The sequence below is a fragment of the Theropithecus gelada genome, chromosome 10 (genome assembly GCF_003255815.1).
Source record: "Theropithecus gelada isolate Dixy chromosome 10, Tgel_1.0, whole genome shotgun sequence".
Classification (NCBI taxonomy): domain Eukaryota; kingdom Metazoa; phylum Chordata; class Mammalia; order Primates; family Cercopithecidae; genus Theropithecus; species Theropithecus gelada.
The window spans coordinates 29,497,266-29,509,642 of NC_037678.1; the positions used below are offsets into that span (position 1 = coordinate 29,497,266).

General features: G+C 37.3%; 1 protein-coding gene across 1 annotated transcript in view; it reads right to left on the reverse strand.

Annotated features, from left to right (window-relative positions):
- Nucleotides 1-12,377, reverse strand: part of LOC112632405 (phosphatidylinositol 3,4,5-trisphosphate 3-phosphatase TPTE2-like) — a 73,136-nt gene that overhangs the window by 47,640 nt on the left and 13,119 nt on the right. Inside the window, 1 exon segment of the mRNA XM_025398106.1 lies at nt 4,141-4,200. Within this exon segment, the coding sequence (XP_025253891.1) occupies nt 4,141-4,200 (60 nt within the window).

A 12,377-nucleotide genomic window follows, 5' to 3' on the forward strand; every position in this document is an offset into this window, starting at 1 on the left:
CAAGTTGCCATTCTCTTACTACAAGACCCTCTGATCCCACACAGTCTACTGGATCTCTGGGTATCAAGGAAATATAAATCTGAACTCACTAGACAATGTCACCATACAGAACCAAGCCTGACAGATTACGAAGACATGAAGGAGTGGTTTGGGTGGCTTTAGCCCCTTAATCTGTTTCAGTGTCCACTGAAACTATATCAAATAAATATACAGTTGAGACTTTTTTGGTTTAAAAAAGTGTGCTATGTAAATACAGTTTCAAGCAGTTATGTGCAGAGTTTGCAGGGAAATAACTATGACTCAATAAATCCATATCCAGGAAAAGTACTTTTCACATTTGGGAGCAATAGACAGACACTCCAACATGCAGCAACTCGAAGCATAGCCTCCATGTACCTTTCCTAAAAACAATTATTCAAAGGGCTTGAGTCAGCTGAGCAATGAATCAAAATGAAGAACATAGAAATAAGGAAGATGACTTACTGAGAAAAGATGGTACATAATATAAACTCAGAATGAGGTAAGTCTAAATAATAATTGTTAATGTAGCATAAAAATGTAGCAGGTGAAAATGTAAATAAATGATTCTAAAAGTAAAGATAAATCATATAAAATCACGAATAATAGTATTGATTTGAATTTTTAGGCATTCTTACACTAGGATTCAAGGTGTGGAAGAAGATAGAAGTAAAGGCAGGTTGCATTTCTTAGCTTTCACAGGTACAAGTCCAGTTTTATTCTTGATATTGATGGAGAAAAGTGATATAATTATATTCTCTATATGTTTAAATATAAACATCAATAGACTAGAAATGGGCTTCTGACTTGCATATGAATAAAAAGTGCAAGAGATAAAAACAAATCAATAGCAAAATATAGACCAATTTAAAAAGAAAATATCAAAGTATTTTTTAAAAGAAAAGGATGATAAATAAAACCAAATATACCAGAAATCATAAATACAAACATATTACTCTCATATTGCATATTGAGAAATACTCTCAGATAACTTTGAAATTAAAGGCATTATGTGCTATACACGAGAGATAAAAACTAAATTTAAGTGACAATTTAAAAATAAAGAGATAGTGGCCAGGTGCGGTGGCTCACATCTGTAATCCCAGCACTCTGGGTGGCCGAAGTGGGCAGATCGCGAGGTCAAGAGATTGAGACCATCCTGGCCAACATGGTGAAACTCCATCTCTACTAAAAATACAAAAAATTAGCTGGGCGTAGTGGTGCATGCCTGTAGTCTCAACTACTCAGGAGGCCGAGGCAGGAGAATCTCTTGAACCTGGGAGGCAGAGGTTGCAGTGAGCTGAGATGGCGCCACTGCACTCGAGCCTGGTGACAGAGCAAGACTGTGGCTCAGGAAAAAAAAAAAAAAGAGAGAGAGAGATAGAAAAAGATATGAGATACTAAACCTTAAAACACTAAAAGTTCCAATATCAATATCATAGTTGAATTAAAAGCACAAATATTAACTATGAATATGACTTATTTTTTATCAATAGAAGGTGGGAGATACATGACACTAACCAGACCATGTTTAATGAAGTGGGATTTGTATTGGAGGCAGGTGCTGTCTCTCCCACTGGACACATTTTTCTCTGGCACAGACTCTAGGGGAAGGGAGATGGCCATGATGCAAAGCACTAAAAACACTGTAGTGACTGTGGTCTTCCTGCTCACTCTAGAGCACTAAAACACGGTAAGGACAACACAGGGGGATGACGTTTTCATGCTGAGAAAACTATGAGTCACTTAGAAGAAAAGTAAATGTCTACACTTTATACCTTAAGACAAAGAAAATTCAGGGCAGATATTTCATATAAATGAAGAAAATACATTCAAAACAGAAATTTTGGTGAATATATTTAAAATCTTGGGGTAAGAAGGACTTTCTGAGAATAACATTAAAGACAAAATCACAAAGAAAAGTACAGATACATTTGATTACATGAAGATTAAATACTTTATATAGTGAAAAGCAAGACAACCTGGGAGAAATTACTTATATTACATAAAATAGAAAAAGGATCAATAGATTTAACTTTTCAGTCCAAAGACAGAAAAACATCCCAATTTTAACTGGGCGAAAGTAGTTTGCAAATGATGAAATATTAACTTAGAAAGGGTAAATGAAGGTGTGTCAAAGAATGTGCATTAGAACAAATATATTTACTAATATCAAAGAAGTCAGTTACGGTTAGTGCTAAGTGTGGGAAGGGAGAAATGTACACTTGCATCTTGATGTTAAAGCACAGATCAATATCCATAGCGTCACAATCATTCCCTTTGACACAGAATTTCCACTTCTGAGAATTTATAACAAGCAAATAACCAACAATATACAGAGATTTAGCCTCAAATATATTCATTTTTTGTAACACTTAAAAACTTGTAAAAAAAAAACTTAATTGTTCTGCAATATCTGACTATTAAATGAATTACAGCACATCTACACCATGAAATATTACTTTGTAAATATTTCATGGTATATTACTTTGTAAATATAACAGTTTGTAAAACAACTGTTACAAATAATGTTGTAAGTGCACATGAATATATATTAACAAAAAATATAGTCATGATGTCATGAAGTAATAAGGTTATTTACAAAAGAATAATAATAAGTATGGTCTCATATCTGTAAACAAAAAGTATATGCTTAAAGAACTTAGAAGTGCATGCATCCAAGTTTAAGAAGGACTATATGTGGGTAGATTTGTTGATTGTATTTTCTGATTTTCCTTTAATGAACTCTTATGTTATTTTCAGATTTTAGAATAAAACCTATTCACAAAGCTACAGAGTTTTCAAAGTATTTTTGCATGTTATTTTAGTTTTATTACTAATTTTTTACAATACAATATCCAGTACATAGATAGCATCATAACCAGTTTACATTTGAATAATCTGAAAGTTAAAGAAGTTTAGTGACTTGCTGAGTATCAGGTGAATGAATATATGATATCAAAGCCAAGCACTGATTCCAGCTTTTACTATAAATCCAAGATCATCCCCCTGGTATGAAACACCAGCGTTTCTCACAGGGACTACTGCAAATTCCTCCTATATCTATGTAATGAGAATTTGTAATTTAAAAATAAAATAAAATGAAATCCTGCTTTATTTTGTTTGGAGTGGGGAAAGAAGGAAATGCTTGCCTTGCTTAATCTGTCTAATTTTGCTTCATCCCTGGGCAGCTCCATTACAGAAAACGTATAGCTGATTTGCAGACACACAGTTTAATTCAGTGGCAAATTCAGGGTAATTTGAAGAACTATTTGTATTTGCCCCCTTTGTTTCCAATCTTTGTTTAGACAGACACCAACCACTTACAACCATGGTGAGTTAACTTCCTCTATGGCAGGACTTCGTCTCCAACATTGACACAAGCTGGCAAATGGTTATACAACTGGGCAAGAAAGAAGCAGAAGAAAAATCTCCTGAATATGTCTGCAGTTCAGACACAAGCCAGTTTAAGAATGTATTGCTTCATTACAGTGAGTACATGATAAAATGCCTTCAGGTCAGTGCAACAGGAAGTACTCTAGTGAGATTAGAAACAAATAAGAATAAAATCCCAGTAAGCATAAAGAGGCCTTTTTTTTTTTTTTTTTGAGACGGAGTCTTGCTCTGTCGCCCAGGCTGGAGTGCAGTGGCCGGATCTCAGCTCACTGCAAGCTCCAAATAAAGAGGTCTTTAGTCAGCAAAACATGTTTGCTTTTGCTATCAATACCATTTGCTCATAGGCAAAATCTACAAAATTGGAAATCACACAATATCCGGTAAAAATGAGAAATATTCACTAGTGATGAGTTAAGTAGCATTCTGCATTCCTGTTTTTTTTTTTTTTTTTAAAGAAAACTTTTAATGGAATTAATTTCTTCTAAGAATACTTTTTACATTTTCAAGCTAGAAGAACATTTATTTCTGAATGGATGGAATTTTTTTTTCAAAATAATACTTGTCTAATAATTCAACTGGAGTAAATACGGTTTATGCTCCCACCCATACATTTTGATATCTTTCCATAGTTTCCCTTTTTTCTTCTTGCCTCAGCATAAGCTCTGTTTAACTAAAGATAAGAGATCCATCAATGGCTCCCTCCATTCAAACTTCAAACTGACTTACTCATATGAAGCAACACTTTCAGTATCTTCAACTTCAAACTTGGAAAGTCGTTCTAACATACTTTATCTACCAAAAAAAAAAAAAAATGCAAAAATATATCATTAGATATTTGCTACACAAAATAGTGATGAAAAATATATTTGAATAACAAGAATCCCATGAATCTAAAGGATATAGTAAACATGACTTAGCTCACTGGAAGACTTAATATTTAAGAAAGAAAATTACAATCATTAACCAGAAACTCTTTCTTCATGGATACTCCCAACACTGAATTTTGCATATTTTTGTCTTCTTTGCTCTATCTCTTTCTATATATATGTATATAAAGATATATAAAAGAATATGTATACAGATGTATAATATATAAATATGTGTATAGACATATCTCAAAGACATTGTGGGTTTCATTCCAGACCACTGCAATAAAGCAAAAACTGCATTAAGCAACTCACACAAATGTTTTGGTTTCCCTGTGCATATGAAAGTTATATTTACCCTACACTGTAGCCTGTTAAGTTTGCAATGGCATTATGTTAAAAAAAATTATGCACAGAACTTAATTAAAGACATTATTGGTTAAAAAATGCTAATGATAACCTGAGCCTTTAGCAAGTCCTAGTCTTTTTGCTGGTGGAGGGCATTGTTGCCTCCATGTTGATGGCTGCTGACTGATCAGAGTGGTGGTTGCCAATGGTTGGGGTGGCTGAGGCAATTTCTTAAAATAGGACAACAATGAAGTTTGCTGTAGCAAATGACTCTTCCTTTCACAAGTGAGAATTAAGTGGTGAAGCCATCGGGTCCTGGACTTTGTTGAAAGCCTTTTTATTACTGGTTCAATCTCATTACTTGTTTATGGTCTGTTCAGGTTTTCTATTTCTTCTTGGTTTAGTCTTGGTAGGTCGTATGGGTCAAGGATTTTGTCCATTTCCTCTAGGTTTTCAAATTTATTGTAGAGTTGTTCATAATAGTCTCTAATAATTATTTTTATTTCTGTCATGTCTGTTATGAAGTCTCTTTTTCTGTTTCTGAATTTACTTATTTGTGTCTTCTCTTTTTCTTAATTAGTCTAGCTAATGGTTTGTTGATTTTTTAAACCTGCTTTTTGTTAACCTTTTGTAATTTTTGCCTCAAATTTGCTTATTTCTGTTTGGTCTTCATTATTTATTTCTTTTTAATAATTTGGGCTTTGGTTTGTTCTTACTATTCTAGTTTCTTAAGGTAGAATTGTTCAGTAGTTTATTTGAAAGTTTTCTAGTGTTTTTGATCCAGACATTTATTGCTAAAAACATACTTCTTAATAACTGCTTTTGCTGTGTCCCCTAGTTTTGGTATATTGTGTTTCTAGTTATATTTGTTTCAAGGAATTTTTAAATTTCATTCTTAATTTCTTTCTTCACTCATTGTAACTCAAGGGCATGTTGTTTAATTTCCATATGTCTGTATAGTTTTGAATGTTCCTCTTGCTATGAATGTCTAGTTTTATTCCATTGTGGCAAGATAAGACACCTGACATAATTTCAATTTTTAAAAATTTGCTGAGACTTGTTTTGTAGCCTAACATACGGTCTATCTTGGATAATGTTTCATGTGCTGATGAAAAGAATGTGTATTCTGCAGCTGTTAGGTGAGATGTTCTGTAAATGTTTGTTATGTCCATTTGGTCTATGGTGGAGTTTAAGTCTGATGTTTCTTTGTTGATTTTCTGTCTAGATGATTTGTCCAGTGCTAAGAGTGAGATACTGAAGTGCCCAACTCTTATTGTAACTGGGTCTATCTCCCTCTTTAGATCTAGATATTCGCTTTATATGTCTAGGTGCTCTGGTGTTTCAGTGTATACATATTTACAATTACACACATATTACAATTATGTTATATTTCTTGTGGAATGGAACCCTTTATTATTATATAATAATCTTGTTTGTCACTTTTTATGGTTTTTAACTTGAAGTCTGTTTTGTCTTATACAAGTATAGCTGTTTCTGCTCACTTTTGGCTTCCATTTGCATGGAATATCTTTTTCCTTCCCTTCATTATCAGTCTATTTGTTTCTTTACAGGTAAGGTGAGTTTATTTTAGATAAAATATAGTTGGGTCTTATTTTTTAATCCACTCAGCAAGTCTCTATCCTTCATGGTGTATTTAATCTATTGATATTCAAAGTTATTATTGGTAGGTGAGGAGTTACTTCTGACGTTTTATTGTTTTCTGGTTGTTTTGTATATGTTTTCTTCCTTTCTTCCTCTCTGTTTATTTTGAAGTTGGGTAGTTTTCTGTAGTGATAAGGTTTCATTCCTTTCTCTTTCTCCTTTATGTATTGACTCTAACAGTGACTTAAAGTTTTGCATGTTTTTATGATAGTGGTTATCATCTTTTTACTTCCAGATGTAAGACTCCCTTGGGCATTTCTTGTAAGGCTGGTCTAGTAGTGATGAATTATCTTTGTTTTTGTTTATCTATGACAGATGTCTTCTTCATTTGTAAAGGATAGCTGTGCTGGGTATAATATTCTTGGCTGAAAGATTTTTTTCTTTCAGGACTTCAAATATATCATCCCGTTCTCTTCTAGCCTAAGGTTTCTGCTGAGAAATCAGTTGTTAGTCTAACGGGGATTCCATTGTAAGTGTCTTACTTCTCTCTTGCTATTTTTAAAAATCTTTGTCTTTGATTTTTCACAATTTGATTATAATGTCTGGGTTGAATGTATTTGGGGTTCTTTGATCTTCCTGAAACTAGATGTCTAGCTCTCTTTCAAGACTTAGGAATTTTATGCTCTTATTTTATTAAATATGCTTTCCTCACATTTTCTCTTCACTTTTCCTTCTGGAATGCCCATAATATGAGTATTTGATCAAATTAATGGTGTTCCATAAATCCTGTAGGCTTTTTTCGTTCTTTTTTATTCTTTTTTGCCTGCCTGTGTTATTTCAAAGGACTTGTCTTCAAGTTCAGAAATCATTTGTTCTGCTTGTTCTTGTCTGTGAAGCCATTGATTGTATTTTTTCATTTCATCCCTTGACCTGTTTAGCTCTTAGGGCTTCTGTTGGTTCTTTTTAGGGTATCTGTATCTTTACTGAATTTCTCTTTCAAATCCTGTTTTCCTGATTTCATTGACTGGTCTATCTGTATTACCTTATATCTCACTGAGTTTCCTTAAGATTATTCTTTTTTCTGTCATTTCATATGTTTATGATTGGGGCCTATTACTGGATAATTATTATTTCCCTTTGTAGGTGACATGTTTGCTTGCATTTCATGGTTGGTGTGTTTCTGTGTTGATTTCTACGCATATGGTGAAAAAGTCACCTTTTCCAATTTTATGGAGTAGGTTTACTTGTATGAATTTATTTGTATGAATGGGTCTTGGATGTCAGTTCATTGGGGTGTATTGGCCTTGGTTCTACACTTACTTGGATGCAGTAAGTGTAGTCTCCACGTAGTTTATTCAGCTGTGATCCACACTAGTAACATTTGCAAGTTACTCAGTGGCCTAGGCTAAGGAAGTTTGTGGTGATGGTGGTGCAGCTTTGCCAAGGGTGGGCTCACTGGGCTGTTTCTTAGGGTAGAGGTGTGTGCAGGCATATAGTGGGTCAGAAAACTTGGAGTATGGCTTTATGTGGCTGACCATGGTGCTGTCACTCTAGCCAGGAGCATGGGAATGCAGTTGCTCAACCAGGGCATGCCAGCCAGATGTGCCTTGCAGGACAGTTTCTCAGGCCCAGGATGCAGGCACACAGCTGTTTGCCTGGCCTGGAAGCGTGCACTCCCAGAGTGGCCTGAAGGGCTGTTTCTCATACCTGGTATGTGGGTACACAGCTGTTCATCTGGCCTGGGGCCAGTCTGCTGGGGGAAACTCATGGGCCAAATATATAGCTGCATGGCTGCTAAGCTGGACTGAAGGTATCTTTGCCATGGCTGACCAAGAAGGGGTGTTTCTCAGGCCTGGAATACAGTCAAATGACTTCTCAGCTGTCCTGGATGTGTGTCTGCTGGGGGTAGTCCATAGGACTATTGTAGCTCAGGATGTGGGCACACTGCTGCTCAGCTGGCCTGTGTGGTGCCTGCCAGGGGAAGCCCAGGGGACTGCTTCGATGACCCAGGATGTGGGCACGAGGCTGCTTGGCTGGCCTAGGGGCATGTCTTCTGGGAGTAGCCCATGGGGCTCTTTCTCAGGTCCAGGACATGGGCATTCATGGCTGATTGGCTGGTCTGGAGGTGCATCTGCTAGGAATGGCTACAGGACTACTTCTCAGGCTCAGGAAAGGTTGCACAGCTGCTTAGTTGGCCTGGGAGTGTTTCGGTGGGGTGTGGCCTACAGGAATGTTCCTCACCTGGGACATAGGTATGTGGCTGCTTAGTTGGCCTGAGGGTATGTTGGCCAGAGTAAGCTCCCAGGGCTTTTTCTCGGCCCTGAGACTTGGGCATACACAGCTGCTTGTCTCTCAGGTCTGAGACATGGGTGCAAGGCCCACTCAGTGATGTGCCTGCTGGGGGCAGCCTGTGGGACTGCTCCTCAGGCCCTTATTAAAGGCAGAGGGCTTGTCTGTGGTGGATGGGGCCAGGAGCATGTCTGTGGTGGATGGGGCCTGCAGGGCTGTTTCTCAGGTCCTGAGCATGGGCTCATAGTCACTCTGTTGACCTGGGGGTGTATCAGCTGCTCAGAGGCTTAGGGGGTTCTCCCACTTGGGAGAGGGCAGGTAGTGGTTTGGCTAGCTTAAGAGCGAGTTTACCCTGGACGGGACTGCAGATTATTCCTCTGTCTGGAAGTGTGGTGGTGGGGGTTGATTTCCCTGCTCTGCAGTACTTGAGTTACAGCCAATCCTGGGACCAAGCTCCACACAGCTGGGATTGTGGCTTTAGCCCACCCATGTGGGCTTGGTGTACTGAAGTTAAAGCTCCAGTGGTGGAGAGGCACAGCGGCTACTGGCCCCCAGAGGAGGGCACACTCAAGAGATGACTCTGGTCTCAAGATGGTGCTGTGCTGCTGCAGCTTAGGTCTCTGGGGGTGGGAAGTCTTCAGCTTGTACTCCTAGTCCAGGACATGCAGTTGCGTAAATTCTTGGCAGTACTCCACATTGGCCTCAGGGCTTGCAAAGACTGTGAGATTCTCCTGTTGTAAAGACTTTGTGTTTGTGATGGCGGTGGGGCTGGTGGGGATCCTTTGCTTACCTTCACCCTGCAATGAGAAGTCCCTCCTCTCTCTGGGCTGATTCAATCCAGATGGGGGAGAAGGGGCTGCAGAGGCTGAGTGTTTCCATGCTGTGGGGACTTCCAGTCACCACAGGTGTGTCTCCACTGTAGGACTATCCCTTTGATACTCTAATCAAATCTTAGATGTGTATTTGTTGCCTTGGTTCTTTCTTGTAGGGGAGACAAGCACCAGGCATCTCTAGTCACCCATCTTGCTTGATTTAGCATAATCCATAGGGCCCTAGGATTTTCAGAATAGTCAATGATTGTTGGCTTCAACTTAAAGCCACCAGCTTCATTAGCCACTAACAAGAGAATTGGTCTGTGCTTTGAAGCTTTGAAACCGTGCGTTGACTTCTCCTCTCTAAATACTAAAGTCCTAGATGGCATCTTCTTCCAATAAAAGGCTATCTTGTCTACACTGAAAATCTGTTGGTTAGTGTGGCCACCTTCATCAATTATCTCAGCTAGATCTTCTGGATAACTTGCTGCTGCTTCTGCATTGGCACTTGCTGTTTACCTTGGACTTTTATGTTGTGGAGATGGCTTATTTCCTTAAACCTCATGAACCAACCTTTTAGCTTCAAGCTTTTCTTCTGCAGCTTCCTTACCTCTCCCAGCCTTCATTGAATCAAAGAGAGTGAGGGCCTTGTCCTGGGTTAGGCTTTGGCTTAAGGGAATGCTGTGGCTGGTTTGATCGTTTATCCAGACTACTAAAACATTCTCCATATTAGCTATCAGACTATTTTGCTTTCTCATCATTTGTATGTTCACTGGAGTAGCAGTCTTAATTTTCTTCAAGAAATTTTTTGGCTTTTTCATTTTGTTTTGTTTTTGTTTTACATTCACAACTTGGCTGAACTGGTGCAAGAAGTCTAGCCTTCCTCACAATCATTTCTAGCTTTTGGTTTAAAGTGAGAGACATGTGATTCTTCCTTTCACTAGGACACTTAGAGACCATCACAGGCTTACTAAATGGCCTACTTTCAATATTGTTGTGTCTCAGGGAATAGGGAGGCCCAAGGAGAAGGAGAGAGATGGGGGAATGGCTAGTCAGTGGAGTAGTCAGAACCAACATATCATTGATTAGGCTTGTCATCTTAATATGGGCGTGGTTCGTGTTGCCCCAAAACAATTACAATAGTAACATCAAAGATCACTGATCAGAGATCACCATAACAAATATGATAATAAAAAGTTTGGAATATTGCAAGAATTATTAAAATGTGACAGAGACACAAAGTGAGAACATGCTGTTGGAAAAATAAAACCAGGAGACTTGCTCAATGCAGGGCTGCTACAAACCTTCAGTTTATAAAATAGTAATATCTGAGGGGCAATAAAGTAAAGCACAATAAAACAAGATATATATGCATACACACACATATATGTATATATAACGTATATATGTATACATATACATATATAGGCTAAAGGATATAAACATATGCTTTCATATATATACATATGCTTATATATATTAAAGGATATATATATGACTACTGATGTTATTAATTTGGGTCAGTGCTAAAGAATATATCTATATATAGATATATACACACACATTTAAATATGCACATATATAGACATATGTATAGCGCTATGTGTATCTACATACACACAAATATTTATATACCTATATATACTACATATATAGCTAAAAGATATATCTGTATATATATACACACACACACATATATACGTGTCCGTTGTGTGTGTGTGTATAGATAGATCCTTTAGCAGTGACCCAAATTAATAACCTTAGTAGTTTTCAATGACACCACCATGGAAAGGCGAGTTATATCAAAGATATATCAAAGTAGCGAAAGACTACTGATGTCATTTTATCCGGGCCAGTGCTAAGGATTAAAAATGTACAGGTCAGGTCAAGTGACTTCAGAGACATACTTTTCTGGTTGAAGTTATGTACTATTGTACTACATTTATAAACTGGTTGAACTCTGAAAATGTATATGTCAATGATCTGGAGTCTACTATTAATATATCATTTTTTCCTAGAAGAAAACCTTACATTTTGTAAAGGTGCTCTTGGGCCTTAACAAACAGTCTAATGAATCACAGTTTAAGTGCAGTTCTTTATTACTTCATTTGTGAGTGAATTTTACCAGTCTCAATATATCCCTCTCTTCTTTCTCTCCATATTTTGAAATCTCACCCATCATTGATGACTACCACACATTACACTTTTTAATTCAATGGGGTAGTAGCTAAAGGATTAAAAATGCACATACCAAGACTCCACATGTTATCCTAGACTTAATTTTCTGATACAAATTAGTGATAATTATTCTACAATTTATAATCTAGTTACCCTGAAAAATTGACATTAATCAGTTATTTATTTGAAACCTGGTATTTAATTTTTCTCTGGAAATGAAGTTTTAGATGTTTGTAATGAAATTTTTCAGCCTGTGAAAAAACTTAATGAAACAAGTTTATATACATTTCTTCACTCCTAAACGTAATCCCCAAGTTACTGTTTCTGGCAAAATTTACATAAATTCAACTTCAGTTTGTAAATACCCACCTTGCTTGTCCTTGTAATTTTCTGCCTTTTCACATTCAAATACCACCAGTAACTCTTCACCAATCATGGTTGTCTTTCCTGCCCCTCAGATAGGGCTAAGTAACTACGGACCTAAGGCAGGGCCTCCATACAATCTGATGGTGGGTTTATCTTTGGGGCAGTAGCCTCATGTGGTAACAGACAGAGAGACCAGGGGTCTGTTAGCTTTGTTCTTTTCTGTTGAGAGCTCCTCAGCTCCCTGCCCACTGTTACCTCCTCCTTGCTGCAAATAGGACTGCTGCCTCTTTTGGCTCATTCTAGTAGAGTGTCATACAATATACACATTCTCATATTTTCCTAAGGTTTCAGGGTGCTGCTAAATAAAAGGGTGACCAATGGAATAGGAATAAGAAGCATTCCTCTTAAGACCTATTCCTCTTTTATCCAACTAGATCGAAGAAAGAAAGGGAACTGCAGATACTACAGTAATAAGACTTTAGAAAACAGTGTCTAAAACACT